This window comes from Hermetia illucens, chromosome 1 (assembly GCF_905115235.1).
Source record: "Hermetia illucens chromosome 1, iHerIll2.2.curated.20191125, whole genome shotgun sequence".
NCBI lineage: Eukaryota > Metazoa > Arthropoda > Insecta > Diptera > Stratiomyidae > Hermetia > Hermetia illucens.
The window spans coordinates 173,952,302-173,971,075 of NC_051849.1; the positions used below are offsets into that span (position 1 = coordinate 173,952,302).

Consider the following 18,774-nt stretch of genomic DNA (forward strand, 5'->3'; position numbering starts at 1 on the left):
CAACCAAGAAGTTAAAAGTAGACTCATAAAATCTTGTTGGATTGGATATTGGATTTGATTTACTCGTTGTGACATTAGCGCCTTCTTGCGAACGTGTACCTCAACCAGCGAGAATGACGTTAAAGTGACCTATCAGAAGGGCTAGAGTTCAGCAGTCATCTTTCCCAGACGTACGTATAAGAGCTACCTTAACCTTCTGTCAAGAGGTAGGCACGTAACCCAGTGCGAATACTAGAGAAATATTTCTAAGCATAAGTACTCTGTATCCTCCTTCAGCATCGATGGACAGATGATATCCGTGGCAGGTGCTTTGAGTTGTCCAAAGGACATTATTGCAGCTTATATTAGGATCATCCCTCTCATTGTATGTAAAGGGACTCACAGAACACATTCCCAAAATTTCATAATAATAGGTTCAATGCTCTTGAAATAAATCGGATTGGATATTTAGGTCAGCCTTGGATACAATGAAACAAGTCAGGAAACCGGAAGTTCCGCGTTCCAGGTGTAAAAGATTTTGTTAATCGTTAATTGTGATCACAGCATAAGTCCATGTCTTAAGAAGACCATCAGATAAGGACCACGAGACAGGTATCGACGTAAATCCAGCGAGACAGTTGATTTTTCATGGGAATAGTATTCGGGTACACAATGGTTTCGTTTATACATAGCTCGTAGCGTATCTACGTTGAACGTACCTGATATTCAATACGGTGTAGGACTGACATTTCATCTTTTAGTGAGTATCAATTTGACGTAAAAGAGGCAACCGTGACCTAACTCTGTCAATAATAGTACCATTTCCACCAAACTTTCCAGCGCTAAAGCCTATATTAATGCATTTTACGGATCTAAGATAAACTTAAGGGGACTTCCGGAGCCTATATGTCATATAGAGACAGCATCTTGATTTTTCTGGTCGGTAGTTTCTGAGAATGAGGGAAAGTATTAATTGAGACCATTTATTTGATACCCCACATGACTACATTCGATGAAAAAATGTTACAGCCCTCCTTTGCATATATGGGGACCCCTTCATAACTTCCACATCGAACGATGTATCTCAGTACATGCTTTCACACCTTTCCACCCAATTTAGTGTCAATCGCTACGATCGTTTCTGGGAAAAGTGCGTGTAACACACAAACAGACACACAGACAGTGAATCGATTTTAATAATGTTTTGTAAAACAAAATCATAAAAAGGGCTGAAGAGAAGTAGATTTTTCATGAATGCAATTTTAATATTTCACTCGAGTCTCAATTATACTCGATAATTATGACTTCAACATCTTATTCCCATGGCTTAAGATGCAGTAGATTCGCGCGAAATTGATAAGTTTGAACTGTTCGAACTTTCATATAGCACATGCGTATGCACTATACTGTCTTCTATGCAAAATTAGGCCCAAATGGGTTTCCCAGGGTGAACTTAGAAGAAGTTTTTAGTCAATTTCTAAAAGATAGCTATATCAAAATCGGACATATTTTAAGTGCTAGGCCCTTGTTTTTTCAGATCTTTGGGTTAGGTATTTTCCGAAAATCGGTCATGTCTTACTTTAAGTCAATACGATTTCGGAAAGTACTAATTGATACCTTTCATTCGATACCCCGCAAGAATAAATTCGATGGAAAAAAAATTTTACATCCTCCATTTGCTTGCATGGAGACCCTTTCCCTGTACCCCCGCCACCCCCCCACTCCCCCACCTAAATTTATGCCCCTCACTATATGCGTGGGATTTCATAGTACCCATCTCTCCTCCGGATTTCGTTCGGATCGGTCAGGCCGTCTTAGAGAAAAGTGCGTGTGACAGACAGACAGACAGGCAGGAACTGAATCGCTTTTGATAAAGTTTTATTTTACATAAAACACATTACATGAGCAGCACAAGACCTAGTTTCACAGACCATCTATTAGAAGAGATTCGAATCGACCATAATAGGCCAGTATCATCGCGACACTGACGACGGGGCTTCGCATAAAAATACAATTGGCAAGTTAAGAGCTTTGCGGAAGCCGGATTCGTTGTAGCATAAAATAGGTGACATCTTAATATATAGTTGCTATGCTCCACTGAGCACGACGGTGGCACAATTCGAAGAAATGTTAGGTATACTAGTCTCGGATGCAAGAAGTCGAAATTACAGCAGTCGATTTCAATGTGTGGACTGTAGATTGGGGCAGCTGAACTATTTATACCACTGACCGCATTTTGTTCGAAGCCTTCACGAAGTTTGACTTCGTCCATTTGATTAAATATACCCACTTTTCACGGGACAGGCCCGAAATCAATCGTCGCTTTGACATATAGTATGTGAGTACCACATTGAACGATGGGAATGGTCTGGTTCGCCAGTGAGCATTATACTCACAGCGACCACCACGCAACTTCGCTTTAGATCGAGGATAGGTCATACAGCGAGAAGCATTCCCAAGGCGTTGGAAATCAGTGATCCGTGAAAACATTTGAAGGAAATGCAGTAAAGAGATGATACCAATTGTGTTTCAAAAGGCATAGCGAGAGCATGCCATGCTGTCGTGTGAGAAGTCGTCAAACTGGGGTCAAACTGTTGGTGCAACAAAGAAATCCCGCAGTTCCCGGCTGCATGTTTCCGAGCAAGAAGGATATGCGGACTATCTACAAAACCAATAAGCGAATGTGCTTTAAGGAACTTTGCACGGCGTCAGATCAAAACCCCTGGAGAGCAGCATAAATGGTTATTATGAAGAAGATTAGAAGGTGAACATTAAAAGTGACCTACCCGCATCTTTTTCTCGATATAGTGTCGATGCATAAAGTAAATTTATAAATAATCGTTTGACGTTTAAAGTTTTTCAAAAGATTCGTCTACTTGCAGTAACTGAGGAAGAGAATTGCTGGTAATAAAGCTCCCCATTTAAATGCTGTTTCCAATAGAGCCTTTAAACTTACTTAATTTGAAGCAAGCATGACAGAGTACTAGAGAGGTATTGCTAACAAAGCTCAATGAGCAACCGGAACATCCATTATCGTACGCCCGATTTGCCTTGTAGACACGGTGGGAAGGATGCCCAATAGGGTCATCTAAAATACACTTCGTCCTACCATATAATATAGGAATGCCCTATCGTAGTGACAGTTTCGTTTTCGTCAAGCCCACTCAACGATCGGCATCATAGACGTAGTTTTAAAGCAAGACGTGATGACCTCTAATAAACGATGTGGCATGATAATATTGGCCTTGAAAAATGTATTCGATTGACCCTGTTGGAAGTAGATAAAAAGGTCTTCGGCTGAAACAGATATCTTTAGTTTTCTAACTAAACTCCTTGAAATTTACTTCTCGCAGAGAATAGCTGGGTACAATATGGATGAAGGAGCTAAGCACTACACCGTCATAGCAGGACTACCAGTGCTGGGTCCTCTGTTGCAGAATGTGATATACAATGGGGTTCTTGCCCTTCGCGTGGCAAAGGAGGCCACGAAAATTGGTTTTGCAGATTATCTAGCCGTGGTTGTAGTCACAAAACAATCTGAAGATATTGAAGTGTACGCTAACGAAGCTTGCTAAGTGAGGCACGCTGTCTACCCGAGGAAAGAAACTACCCGAAAAGGGATAAATAGAGAGCTTGCTTGGTCCATACAATTATTCCTTGTGTGGAGGAACGGATTCAGCAACGAAACGGCGAGATTAGCTACCACCTGACTCAACTGCTGTCATGGTGGTTACAAGAAATGTCTGCCATGATTCGGGTTAGATGATTTGCCTTGAATGTGGTTGCACACCTGAGGTGTGCGGTGGACTCCGCAATCAAAAGGGTTCAGACGGAGCTTGGAAAAGTCTTCGCTTAAAGCGCAGTCCTTTTCGCGAAGTAATGCTTTCAGGCGGATCCAAGCGCAATGATGAAGGGGAAAGTGGGGGGGGGAGGGGTTCATTGGGTGAGAATTTCACATATTGCTGTAATTTGGTGCGAGAGTGTGTTTATAAATTTCTATCTTCAGTCTTGAACCAGCCGGAAAACCGGAAGCTTGACATTGCATGCTGAAACCTGGCGCGAGAATGTCTTTCTAAATTTCTATCTTCAGCCTTAAACCAGTCGGGAAACCGGAAGCTTGACGCTTCATGTAGGTAAAGGTTTCGTGTTTCCCTATGTGAGGAGCATAACGCAGTTCTCCATTGGCTGATAGCATTGACTGGAGATACTTAAATCGCTCAGTTCAGTCCGGGGCAGTGACTTGCCCACTTGCATGCGTATACCATATATATTGCCCTCTATGCTGCTTCAAAATTTGGTATTCCTAGGACGAACTTAAGGGGAGTTTTTCAGTCAATTTCTAAAAGTTGGTAAGTTTATTCGAGCAGATATTGAAATGGTACATGTTTTGAGGCCTACATTTCATCTAAGTTCACCACCCTGATTTTTTTTAGTATTTTTGGGTTGGATAGTTTCCGAAAATGAGTCCTGTGTCACTTTAAATGCGTACATGTTGATTGGTTACTCGCGCCATTTACAATTCACGTCAAAACTAATATCAGTTTCGTAAAGTACTAACCGAGACCTTTCATTTGTTACCCTATACGACTATATGCGGTGATTTTTTTTTAAATCCCCCCTTTGCCCCTTTTAAACTCAACCTAAATTGATGTCACTCTCTGTGTGCGTGGGATTTCATAGCTTCAATCTGTCCACAAAATTTCGTTTGGATCGGTTTAGCCATTTTGTAGAAAATGTGTGAAATGTGTGACAGACAGACCCACTGTCTGTCGATTTTAATAAGGTTTTGTTTTACACAAAACGTTAAAAAAGAGGACGGACAGTCAATCTAGGACGGAATTCAATCGATTCTATTAAGCTTTTCTTTGACGCAACACCTTAAAAGCATGCTTTTTTCAAAGAAAACCCCATATGTTTGATCATCAATCTATGAAACATTTTCTGTTTAGATTTAATCGATTTCTACGGCTATTTTTAATTAAATTTCGTACCCGCAAGGAGGGGTCGCATTCGCCTCCAAAGAAAAAACGCGCATCAACACTATATAACTTTCGTCTTGTGTAAAACAAAACCTTATTAAAATCAGTTTAATGTCTGTCTGTCTGCTCGTCACACGCATTTTTTTCGGAGACGGTTTCCGAAGCCAGACTTAATTTTAACATTCGTTGGAAACGTGGCAGGTACCAATGGGAAAAATGCACACTCAAATGTCTTTATAAAAGGAATACACAACACCTTTCATAGCTGAAGCGTCCAGCTTCCGGTTTCTCGACTTGTTTCTACTATGCTCTAGTTAAATTCAAATTTAACGTCAATCGGTCTTGGTCAAAAGAATTCGGGGGTAGACATCGTTAATGACAAATAGGTAATTTGGCTTACATTACACCCTCAATGGTTTGTAGTATACTCATGAAGAGATATTTCTACTTATGTTCTCAATTCGAGCGAAACCTTCTAAGTAATAATCAGTTGCAAGTTGTTTCCCCAGATTTTGAAAGCTCCAATTCACTAAGGGAAACTAAGCTCTCTCTTGAATAATTCTCAGTTACCTCCCATACAGCGCTAACTTCATTTAGCGTACTAAGCACGCTCGTGCACTAAAGATATTATAGTTGCGTTTGAAATCGAATAATTGATGAGCGCGTTATTTTGACCAATATGGATTTGTTATCGTTTACCTTTTTATTTGTGGTTACTTCCATAACACTAATCTATATTATTGCCAAATGGAAATACACATATTGGAAAAAACGCGGAGTGGTATACATGGAGCCTTCTTTTCCGTTGGGCAACTTACCCTTAAAAATGACCTCGTTCCCCGACTTTATGAGGGATGCTTATAAATATAAAGAAAAGTCTCCGTTCGTTGGAGTGTACTTCATTGCGAAGCCAGTTGTTTTACTGATACAGCTTGATCTTATTCAGAATATTTTGGTGAAAGACTTTAGCAGTTTTCATGACCGCGGAATGTATGTGAATGAAGACTTTGATCCCTTGTCGGCGAGTCTGTTCAATTTGGATGGTGAAAAGTGGAAATTTGTACGTTCAAAATTATCTCCCACATTCACTTCTGGAAAAATGAAGTATATGTTCTCGACTGTCGTAGGGGTAGCTGAGAGATTTGCTAATACTATGAGCGATATTGTTAGGACTGAATCTGAAACACAACTGAAAGATTTGCTGGGAAGATACACCACTGATGTCATCGGAACTTACGCATTCGGAATTGAGTGTGATAGTTTGAAGGATCCTAATTTCATATTCCGTCACTATGGAAGAAAAGTTGCCGAAGAGCCGAACCTTAATCCTATTGTGCATTTCTTAGTAACCATATACCCCAATTTGGCGCGAAAATTAAAGATACGCACTATAGGGAAAGATGTGACTGAATTTTTCATCGAAACGGTGCGGAAAACTATTCAATATCGCGAGGAAAATAACGTGCAACGCAATGATTTTATGGATTTATTAATTCAAATAAACAAAGATGTGGAAAAAAATGTTGGACAATCTGAAACTTCAAGAAGGCTGACTTTGGAAGAAATGGCTGCACAAGCTTTCCTGTTTTTTGTCGCTGGCTTTGAAACATCTTCGACTACAATGATATTTTGTTTGTATGAACTAGCTCTGAATCAAGATATTCAGGAGAGGAGTCGACAGGAAATCAATGATGTTCTGAAGAAACACAATAACAAATTGACTTATGAGGCAATGCAAGAAATGACCTACTTAGAAATGATAATAAAGGGTAATACATAGTTTGCTTCAACTGCAATCATAATTGAAAATTTACCCGATTCCGATTCTCGAAATTCATTTCATTATTTTTCAGAAACGCTTCGAAAATATCCGCCAATTCTAGGTTTGATCAGAAAAGCTGTCCGTGATTATCCGGTACCAAATTCGAATTTGATAATTGAGAAGGGAAAGGAAGTTTTCGTTCCATCGTATACAATTCAACATGATCCTGAAATATATCCAAATCCAGATGTATTTGATCCAGAACGATTCACGCCGAAGGAAGAGAAAAAACGGCATCCAATGTCATTTTTAGCCTTTGGGGAGGGTCCTAGAAACTGTGTGGGATTCCGCTTCGGAAAGATGCAAACTCGAATCGGTTTAATAGAATTACTGAAAAATTTTCAGTTTTCTCCTTGCCCTAAAACTCCCATTCCCATGGTTTTTGATCCTTATAAAGGGATATTATCTCCAAAGGGTGGTTTGTTTTTAGAAGTTAAGAGAATTTGACACTAATTCATTGTCAATTGAGTCGGCAAACATACTCGAGATAAGGCAAACATTTTTATGATCATACCGTTGCAATGTATTTCACCATTCATAAGAAAGTTAGATCATACCAATTACAACTATTGAACTGTGGTATTGATTAAGATATCAAGGCTTATCAAATATATATAAATTGGACTTTTTTCTCAATTTTTACTTTGTTTACTTTTGATTACCAAAGTGTATTTGCATTTCTCTATTTAAGCTTCTATCGTAGGAAAACTTTTCTCCGCATACCGAAAGCTTATTGGAGTGCTGTGAATGCTCAAATATCTACTAAAACATAACTCAAGAGCTTTTTTCAGAATTCGAAAAAGATAGAGTCACAAAGAGATAAGTCATTCTTCCTTAAAATTGATACCTTTTACAGCTTCTGTGATCATTTTCAGCTGCACGCTTCAGGTGTGAAAGGTTTTGTGTATTTGTTTTTTAAAAACATTTGAGTGGAGATTTGCCAATTAGTACCTAGTACGTAATATATGAATATATTGTATGAGAATGTCTGCTTTCACGTGATGACATTGAAAGTCTTGAATTTGTTTAGTAGCGAGAACTTTGACCTATTATAACTTTGTTTGTAACAATTCGATTTCCAACGCATTTGGGACGATCGTGCTCTACGTTATAGCCTATGCAAAATTTCATGATTCGAGGATGAACTTAAGGGGGTTTGCAAGTCAATTACTAAAAAGCATAGTAATATACTATTATTAACTTGATTGATTTGAACAGATATCGGTGCCTTAGTCCAAACACCATACAGTGGTAGCTTCTTGTTTTTTTTCAGAATTTTCCCCACCTTTTCAATAAATGTCAAAACGAAGACTGGCTTCGAAAAGTACTAACTGAGGCCTCTCATTTGATATCCCACATGGCTATATTTGGTGGAAAGAAATTTACAATTTACACCCCCTCCCCCTTTGTATGTATGTATTATGTAGTGCACATGTTATTGTATTTTTTGGACGAATGTCCAATATTTTCAATTTTTTTTCTTGGTTGACGGTTTTGATCGCAGGTCAGGAGCGTGCTGCCCGACTGAATTTGTTTGCTGCATTTCTTTCTTTTCTTTTTTTCTTCAGCTTTTGTCCCGTTTACAAGCGGGGTTGGCTTGCTGTGTTCGGCTTCGCCATTTGGCCCTATCAAATGCTTGATCTGGATGCAATCGCGAGGCTTTTAAATCCCCATCCAGCGGATCAAGCCACTGTTGCCTTTTGGTTGTGTATCATCGACTTCGATACTTAGACTAATCTTGGCAAGCGAATTCTTGTTAGCACGAATTGCGTGACCATACCATCGAAGACGCCTCTCTTGCAACTATTCCACGATCGGTGCAACTCCATAACGATCGCGGCTATCCTCATTTCGGATGTGATCAAAACGTGTGACACCACTAGTCCAACGTAACCTCTTTATCTCCGTTACCGCAAGACGTCGTTAATTGTCTTTTATAGTTGGCCAACACTAAGAACCATAGAGAGCGACTAGACGGACGACATCGCAGCAGATTTTTGATTTAAGACGTTCGTTGATACGTCGATCATAAAGAACACCAGTTGTGGAACGCCACTTCATCCAGGTTGCGTTAATGCCTGAAGCAATTTCATAACGCAGTTCTCCATTGGCTGATAGCGTTGACCCGAGGTATTTAAATTGCTCAGTTCTGGGCAGATCACCGCCAACAGTGATTGTGGCTACTTCATGGGAATCAGTGGTCAAAAATTCAGTTTTGTTTAGATCCAATCTGAGACCGTGTTGCATGGGGCGATCATTCCATTTTTGGACAAGTTGCTCGAGATCATTTTTGCTATCAGATGCTAGGAAAACATTATCTGCGTAAAGCAGTGTGTAGGGCGCTGTACGTTGGATGTGACGTGTGAGGGTGTCCATAACAAGAACCAGGAAGAGTGGTGAGAGGACGCTTCCTTGATGAACACCGACAGAGACACGAAGCGGTCTTGATACACCCGCCATACTTCGAACTTTGCTTTTCGGATCGTCGTAGAGCAATTGAATCCAGCGCACGAGTTCTTCTGGTACTAAGTGTTGTCGTAAAGCATACCAGATGAGTTCTTGTAGCACATGGTCAAACGCTTCATCTAGATCCAAAAACGCAATGTAAAGAGGGCGATGCTTTTGACGGTGTTTCTCCATGAGTAACCGCGCAGCGTGTATTGCGTCAGTAGTTCCGCAGTTTTTGACAAATCCGGCTTGACTCACGGTTATTTCTACGATTTCGCGAATACGGTTGTCAAAAATGCGTTCAAAACTCTTCATGGTATGGGAAAGTAACCAGATCGGAAGGTAATTTGAACATTCCGCTGGACCACCTTTCTTGTTCCATATTGGAACAGTGGTACTTTCTTGCCAGTCAGATGGTGTTCTTCCTTCTTGAATAACCCGATTAAAGAATTCACTGACCACAGTGTTGGGTCCCAGCTCTTCACTTTCTAGAGCTCAGATGCGATGTCGTCAGGTCCTGTGGCTTTCCCCGATTTCATTTGTTTTATTGCCTCCTCGACTTCAGTTGCACTGACAGTTAAGTCCTTGAGGGTTTTACGTGAGCGCCTGTCTTGCGACTTAATCCCATGGTCTTGTCAAGACACGGATTGATGTTGTGACCACAATCAGAGCCCCGTTGAGACAAGTAACGACGGTACCAGTCTATACCAAGTGCATGGCTTAGCATTCATACTGGTGCAAGACACACCTAAATCTCTACCGAACCAATGGGTACGGCACCCGTGTTGAAACGCAACACCACGCCGAGGCCCGAAGGTCTCTTCTTGCTTGAGCATAACCACAACCCCCATGAAACTCCCACTAGATCGTTACTTCTTTCTTCTAACCAAATTGCCACCAATTAATGCGCCGCGAGCCAGTGCGTTCCTCACGCAGTTTTATCGGTGGCTTAATTCGCAGGACAGCACTCACAGCCGATGTTGAGGTGCGATGGTCTCCTTGGGAACGACGTTGCAGTCAGTGACGGTGATAGAATGTTGACGTCTTATGAGAATATAGTCGATTTGCGTTTTACTGTTCCCACTATAAAATGTAAGAAGATGAGACAATCGTTTGATGAACCATGTATTCATAAGTACAAGATTATGGGTGTCCGCGAAATCAATTATACGCTCGCCACCCTCATTGCGCGCTCCGAACCCCTTTCCCCCATGGAACCTGTTACCGTCTGCCTTTTCACCCACATGACCATTAAGGTCGCCGGCAATAATAATATAGTCGTCAGCAGGCACGTGACAAGTCTTTTTATCGAGAAGTTGCCAGAAGGCATCTTTCTCAGCATCAGATCGACCTGTCGGTGGTGCGTACGCGGTGAAGAAGTGAATAGTGCGATCAGCTGATATAATTGTGAGTTTCATCAGCCGATCATCAAATCGTTCGACTTAGAAGAGTTTATAGCCATTTTTACCGCGTTCGCGTTTAATGTCGCAGCTTTTGGCACCAGACCATCGGGTTTCTAGCAGAGCGCAGATATCAGTGCGCCTTTTCCGAAGGGCTCTTGCGAGTTCCTCCGTCTTTCCAGTTAGGGTACCAACATTTAGCGCGCAGACACATATTTGTTTTGTTTGTTTTGTTCGGATTAACTTGCTTACGCTTGTGACTTAATCCGATCATCATGCTTGTAACGACATTGTATGCATTTTCATGGTCGGCCTGTCGCGGGATCAGGTAGGATTTAGCATAGTGGAATAACTCCAACTATACTCTATTTATCTCTTTCCCTGATCTCAGCATTTTATTTTTGTTTTACTAAGGATAATACAGAGTATGTTGCCTCAAACCCTCCTCCTTTACCTGGGTTTGGGACCAGCATACTATGTTAATTGCATGGCGGAGTTAATTTGTTTGCTGCATCTATATCAACTTTAAATTTATTCAAATTATATACCCGCAAACAAAATTGTAAGTGTCTAAGCTCGAATGAGCTATCGTTAAAGGCCTGGCGGTTCCCATATATATAATTCATACGCTTGCCGCATTTTGAAGTCGATGCAGACTAAGCTGCGGTTATGATACTTGCAGAGCAGAGATGCCAGCCATCGTCCGATGAAATCACCCCTGTCCTGGGATCAAAATCGTCACTCAACAAAAAATTTTGAACATTTTTGAGTTGGCATAAAAGATTGAGCAAGTCGGGAAACTGGGGGTATGAAAGGTTTTATCGTTCCCTATGTGGAGAATTTTGAATGAACGGGAGTTGCATTTGCATAATAATTTAAAACTCAATTGCGCCTCACTTTTCAATATTCCATTTTCACAAATAATTTGCTCTACAAAGTGCCCTATCGATTATAGTTAACTCCATACCCTTCACACTAGGAGTTTTACACTATTAACAAACAGGAAGCAGTTCTCCTAAACAGATACAAACAAGTCAGAATACCGTTAGCTCGATACTTCTGGTATAAGGATGTGCGAGAAACTATCCATGCGCAGCTAAAAATTCAAAATATTTCTTAAAATGTCTCCAAACTGCAACTCCGTCGTTCATATGAGTTCATTTTGTATAATGATAAGTTCATACACATCATAAGGTGCAATAAATTCACGTGAAATACAAAAATTTGACCTTCTGTAACTTTGTTAATAACAGTTGGATTGCCTTCAAACTTTTCAGAATTGTGTCTAATATTATCACTTATATTAACTCCCAATTCTGGAATGCTGCTATTATTAACTGTATAAGCAGATATCTCAATGAAATGTATTTTGAGTCCTAGATTTTATATAGATGCATCACTGCGGTTTTTTTCATATCTGTAGGGTGCATATCTTCCACCCAATATTATAAATTATTTTTTTTTCATTTGATACTCCGCATGACTATATTCTGTGAAAAAAATATCCTCACTTTCACATATAAGGGGTGGGGGAGAGCCCCCTTCAACCCAACATAAAATAATGCAACTCGTTGCATATGTAGAGATTCCGATATCCAATTCCACTCATCCACGACTTTGCGCATCATCTCGCAAATTGCCGCATCTTTTCGACCTTGGACTTAGTCAAGGCTTATCATCAAATCCCTGTAGCTACAGAAGACATATCAAAGACGGCAATATGCACACCCTTTGGACTCTTCGAGTTCATCCGGATGACATTCGGATTGTGCAATACGGCGCAACAGCCCGACTCAGACAAGGTGCAGGCTTTCCGCGTCTGAAGATAGTAAGGGAGTTGAGGAGGTTCTTGGGCATGTTAAACTTCTTTCGTCGTTTTCCGCCCAAGGCCGCCCAACACCAGTCCGTTTTCAACGCGTATTTGTCTGGCCCCAAAACTAAGGATACACGAAAGATCGTGTGGTCTGAAGAGGCTGTCTGCGCGTTTGACAAATCCCGTCAACAACTGGCTGAAGCTACACTCTTGGCATTTCCTCTGCAAGATGCACCGCTAGCCGTTTTTGTTGATGCCTCTGACACCGCAGTAGGTAAATCAACTCTGGCAGCCGTTGAGCTTCTTCTCTAAGCGGTTGAAATCCGCTCAACGGAACTACAGTACCTACGATCGGGAACTGCTCGCCGCGTACCTGAGCATCAAATACTTCCGCTTCTCCCTAGAAGACTGGCCGTTCACAATGTTCACGGACCATAAGCCTCTCACGTATGCTTTAAAACAGAAGCCCGACAAAGCGTCCCCTTATCAGTTTCAACACTTGAGCTTTATAAGCCAGTTTACCTCAGACATCCATCACGTGTTCAGCATGCGGACGACATAGTTGCTGACGCTTTATCTCGTGTCTGCAAAGTTAACATCCCCGCCTCACTGGACTTCTTGCCTATTGCCAAGGCGCAGAAGGATAATGCAGCACTTCAGAACCTCAAATCCAATCCCAAATACAAATTTCGGGAGTTGCCCATCTTCGGCTCGAACCTCTTTCTCTGCTGCAAAGACTCGGAAAAGGGACCCCGGCCATAAATTCTGGCCACATTTCGCAGGAAAGTTTTTCACGAGGTTCACGACTTAGCGCATCCAGGCATCAGGACAACAAATCGATTAGTCACCGAGAAATACTTCTGGCCCTCCATGAACAGGGATGTCAATTCTTGGGCCAGAAAGTGCATCGTATGCCAAAAGTGTAAAGTCACCAGGCATGTAAGGAAAGAAGTGGGCAAGTTAGGCAAACTCCTCGGATTTAAAGGCCAGTGGACTACTGCATACCACCCGCAATCAAACGGGATGCTAGAACATTGGCACCGGACGCTGAAAGCCGCCATTATGGCACGTGATGATCCGTTCCGGACTCAAGTCTTGCCGCTCGTCCTACTCGGCCTACGTACAACACGCCGAGAGGAATTTGCTGCCAGCCCCGCGGAGCTGATATACGGGGAAAACTCAAGGCTCCCAAGTGATCCGATCTTCGACAAGAGATCGGGTCTCACAGAGTCGGGGTTGGAGCGTTTGCTGAGGGACAATCTCCGACGTATCAAGGCTACTCCTCCCAACCAACACTCGTCCGCACCTGTCTGTCCGCCCAAGGAGCTGGGCACGTGTACGCACGTCCTAGTCAGGACGGATGCCGTCCGGAAGCCACTGCAGCCTCCTTCTTGAGCGAGGAGAACATTTCTTGCAGCTCGAGATCGGTGGCGATTTCCCTGTCCAGGCTGAAGCCCGTGTGCGCCCCAAAACAACGGCGCGTTCGCTTCGCGGACTGATGGGGAACGCAGTTCCGGGTTCGGCCGCTGAAACCCCTCGGTTTCATCTGGGGGGAGAGTTATGTGGCGCAGTAGGATTCGCGGCATTCAAAATTTATTTCAAATGTTGCGAATGCGAACGGTTAGATGACGCCACCGGCGCAGTTTAGGACTCTCCGCAGGAGTGGGAAGCAGGCGTGGAAAAAGTGCCGTTGGTTGGTGGCAGAGGAATTATTCTCTTCTGCCTCCAGCCATGGCCGAGGGCACGCGCGTGCTTTGAGACGAGCCCGTTTCAGATATTTTCCTTACTTTTGAGTGCAGTGAAATTAAATTTAGTTATTTTTAAATGATGAAAAGTTGCTTGACTAATAAAAATGTGTTTCCTCTGTTGAACAGGCGAAATTTCGTACTCCCTTACACCAACATATCACGCTACCAACGGAACCGTTGTTGACTTGCCGAGTGTCCCCAACGCGTTAATAATAGAAGCAAAATCAAAAGTTCTAAAAGTCCATCCCTGAAGTACCAATCGAAAAAGCAAACTTATCAATTTCACACGAATTTACTGTATCTTACACCATGTAAATGAGATGCTGATGTACGTTGTGTGAAACAAAACCTGTCAGTGCATCTATGCAGCTCCCTCTGTCCGTTCGTCTGTCTTTTTTTCGGAGGTGGAAATCTTCCAAACACATGTCCAGCGTGTGGGATTTTTAGCCACTAAAACCACCCCCCCCCCCCTTCTCTTATCCTCTTCCCCACGAAACCACAACAAAGTATTTCGTTGCGAAGTTGGCATGCCCTAGCCTTTGTCTTCGTCCATTGATTGCATTCTGTACCACCGGAATACCGTGATGAGCAACGCCTCTGTTTCATCCTCCCCAATTGTAAGACATGCATTTTCCACTTTTTATAGCAGTGATTGCTTTGGATGAATCCATTCCACATCCAAAAGATGTTTTGTAATAACAATCACGCCTATGTCATCGGAGTAACCCACTATTGTGGGCTCTCTAACAGCTGGGACATTGTGGACATCATTATATACGATATTCTAGCACAGAACTCCGTGGAACACCCTCGGAGACACTGTATTCTTTGGTTCCATTGTCTGCGTCCTACCGAAGCCTTTTCTCTGTTAAGTAGCTGTCGACTGGCGCAGTTAAGTACCTGGGTACACCAATCGCCGTCAATGACCTCTTTATAAGGTTCTAACTGGTAGAGTTAAACGCATTTTCCACGTCAAGGGTAATCATATCACAATACTTGCTGGTACCACCCCTTCCGTACATCGCATTTTCAGATAAATCAATAACCAGTTTGAAGGGGTTGATCGTTGATCTGGCCGTCTGGAAGCCGAATTCTCCGTTTGTCCGTGTTTCTGTCTGTCTCTCTGTGACACCCGATTTTCTCGGCAACGGCTGAACCGATTGTCGCGGAATTTGGTGAGAATATGTGGTCTGAGTGTTTTTTTACATGTAGCGCCATTTTGTGTTGAGATTGAGATTGATTGTCACGAGTTTGGGTATATGTGGTCTCCGTGTTCCTTTCTATGTAGCATGTGGCGCCATTTTGTGTTAAGAATGAAGTATATGAACGGCGGAGTTCATGGAGATGGATTAGTTTCCCGTTTCGGCGTTTTTAGTCATTTGCATATCAGTGTCAATTACTCGATATAGGCATGTTACTGTATATGTATGTGCTAATAAAGCTTGCGGGTAGTAGCCAATATAATAGACATGTGTGTACCTGGTTAACACCGGCTTTTAATTTACGTAAATAACATATATGTATGCTATTGTATAAGTAGTTAAGTGGAAATGCGTGAAGATATGCATATATATATGCATTGTCATGCAGTAATAGGCAATGTTTGTTTATTTAGGATGGACACAGTATTTATATGATTGATAGGTATGTATGTACATATCTGTATTTTGGAGTTAGCAGTGGTATAAATGATAACATAAGGCATAGGTTTGGATATTGTGAAGGAAATCCTACCATGGTCAACAAAGTGAAGGTGAAACTTTTACATTTTATGTGAATTTGGTGCATTCTGAAACGTGTATGACGTCTTTATAACATACCAATTGGCCACAACAAAGTGAGCCCATATGAATGGGGTGCCGTAGAAAAACATTCCGTTTTAGTTTTTTAATCATTTATATATCAAGTGCTTGAGATATAGATATGTATGTATTTATATGTACATGTTAATGAAGCTCTGGTGTAGTGCCTAATTCAGCTAGATATATTTCTACATGAAAACAACGGTATTCAATATCCGCGCTTTACATCGGAAACATGTTTTTGTTTTTTGTTTTTAAAATCATTTTTATTTTTAAGAAATAGGTAACAATAATATATAGATTGGAAAAATGAACAATAAAAAACCATCTTTTAAAATAACAAAAATAACTTAAATCTAATGCCCACTGTGGGCTCTCAAGGTTTTCGAATAACGATTTACAGGCAGAGAAGAGAAACATTAAGAAGTAAAAATCTAATTTTACAATAAGTTATCGGGAAATGGTGAAAAACCCGACAGAATTCACTTGGCCTTAGTGGCAAATAAAGAAATATAAAAGTAACAATAAATGGTTGATCGCTTCAAAAGATAGTTTTAACTTAAATTATTGTTCTTAACACTATCATAATTATATATTTTATATTATATATTTTTTCTTTTTTTTACAATAGCATCCATAGCGAGAAAAGGTAATAATAACAGTTGTAATATTTACAAAGAAACAAAGAATAATAACGTATGTATGTATAAATTACAACTGGAGGCAAAATCAACACCCGTTCAATATGTACATATTTACAAAGCCCCACCCAGAAACAAATGTCAGAATTGAGCACGGCCACCACTAACCGGCACCCCGCAGCCATCAGTACCAGGATTTCTCTTTTTCATCCCGCTTAATATCAACTGCTCTCGCTCTGGAGTATCTCCAGTCGAATCCCGGAGCTCCCACTGTCAAATTCGGGGGTATTCTATCCTTTTGTCTGTGGCCCGTCTATGTATATGATACATAACCGGATCACCGGCAGAATCAAGAATTAGCCCATTCCTCTCAAGATACACGAACGCTTCGGGAGGAATGAAGCCTGTCGTGAGAGTTTTCTCGAAATACCCATCACTTGGATAGAACGGCTGCGAAACCCAAGGGTTCTCACCATGCGAAGCAGATCGCACTATATGATTCCGAATCAATCTGACGATAACTGTGTCGGTTCTTGGCACAGCAGTAGCTGCATACATCACTACATTAGTTACATAGTGCTCATAGTTTGACGAAGCAGTCCTATTAAGCCCCATGCAAGCACGCAGACATTTCCTTTCAGAGATCCTTATTTTCTCCATTTGGCTTGCATGCAGACATTTAATTTCAAAGATCCTTATTTTCTCCATTTGGCTTGCACTCGAATTAAACCAGATAGCACACCCGCAGGTGAGCACCGGTCTAACCAAAGTAAGATAGCAAATAATCTTAACCTTCCGGCTAAGATGTGGTGCATAAAAGAGTCTTTGAAGAGACATGAATGCCCTGCGAGCGCATTCTAGTGCGACTTTAACGTGCTCGTTAAATTGGAGACGCTCGTCAAGACGAACACCCAGGTACCTAACGCACTTCTTATGAGGAATACGCTCAGAACTATCCTCGTTCGCGACAATGTGGAAATCTCTCCAATTCCTTTTCAAGTTCCTACTGGCATACCCCAAGGAATTTCGAAACAGAATCGTTTCACACTTTTGCGCATTGATTTTCAGCCGCCAACTGTTCGTGAAGAACTTAATATCATTGAACATCTTCTGAAGTTCAACCTGCACCTCAGTTACCTTCTTGTATGCCGTGTAGGCTATCAGATCGTCAGCAAAGGCAACCAACGAAATTTTTGGAGATTTATTAAAGTCGAAAGAGTTGAGTAATTCCGCGAAAAGTGTAGGCGCAGTCACTGCCTCTGCCATTCAGAACATAAAATGCTCTGCTAGTAGTGAGATTTCCGTCCGTAATAACAAAGCAATTGCCATACAGCATACTACACATCATCGCTACGAGGTGGTTGGGAAACTCATTCTTCAGGAGCCTGAAAATCAGTCCATCCAACCAGATGGTATCAATAGCTTTCTCCATGCCTTTCAGGCAAGCGCCTACGCACTCACCATTGTTAATCCGCCAGCAAATATCAGACGTTACCTTCGGTATTGCATGTATTGTCAAATGTCCAGATTGAAATCCGAATTGCGTGTTTGGCAATAATTCCTTCTTCTTGATATGCCCATTCAAGGCTTTCAATACCAAAACCTCAAACACCTTGCTGATGTTAGGCAGCAAACTGATTGGGCGGTAGCTTTGAGGACTGGTTTTCTTCCATTGTCCTGGAAAGAAGGAATTGTTCAGTAAATTATTGAACAAAATGCAATAATTACGAATGGCAATGTCTGGTAAATGCCTGAGGACCACGTTGGGAATGCCATCCATACCGGATGATCTCTTATGGTTTACTCTTCTAAATATGGAAGTTAACTCTACACATGAGACAAAGTAATCAAGCAGATTATCACTCGGTATGAGATCAGCCTGTAACGCAGAGCTAAACTGGAGAACTGTGGTGCCGTTCAGGTTATATTTGAAATTGTGGACATCTCGTTCTACAACTTCCGAAAGTCGCGTTGGCTCTAAGTCTGTTCTGGGCCGATGCACCGATTCAAAGTGCTCCCCTGTAAGTTCGAGTTTCAGAGCATCATCCATCATGATGTATCCGTGTCTATACCTGAGTCAATAAGGTGTTGTATCTCGCTGCCACCAATTTTAATTCTCGGCACAGTTACTCGTGACTTCTT

The 18,774-nt window shown here is 41.6% G+C and overlaps 1 protein-coding gene across 1 annotated transcript; it reads left to right on the forward strand.

Annotated features, from left to right (window-relative positions):
- The first annotated feature begins 5,590 nt into the window (after positions 1–5,590).
- LOC119646885 (probable cytochrome P450 6a18) lies at positions 5,591–7,399 on the forward strand. Its single transcript, XM_038047518.1, has 2 exons — positions 5,591–6,727; positions 6,812–7,399. The coding sequence occupies exons 1-2, from the start codon at positions 5,638–5,640 to the stop codon at positions 7,225–7,227; spliced, it is 1,506 nt and encodes a 501-aa protein (XP_037903446.1). The 5' UTR covers positions 5,591–5,637; the 3' UTR covers positions 7,228–7,399.
- Positions 7,400–18,774: the final 11,375 nt, after the last annotated feature.

Coding starts and splice junctions, on each gene's coding strand:
- LOC119646885 (XM_038047518.1), top strand. CDS start 5,638: ATGGATTTGTTATCGTTTACCTTTTTATTTGTGGTTACTTCCATAACA. Junction 6,728..6,811: donor CTTAGAAATGATAATAAAGG/GTAATACATAGT, acceptor ATTATTTTTCAG/AAACGCTTCGAAAATATCCG.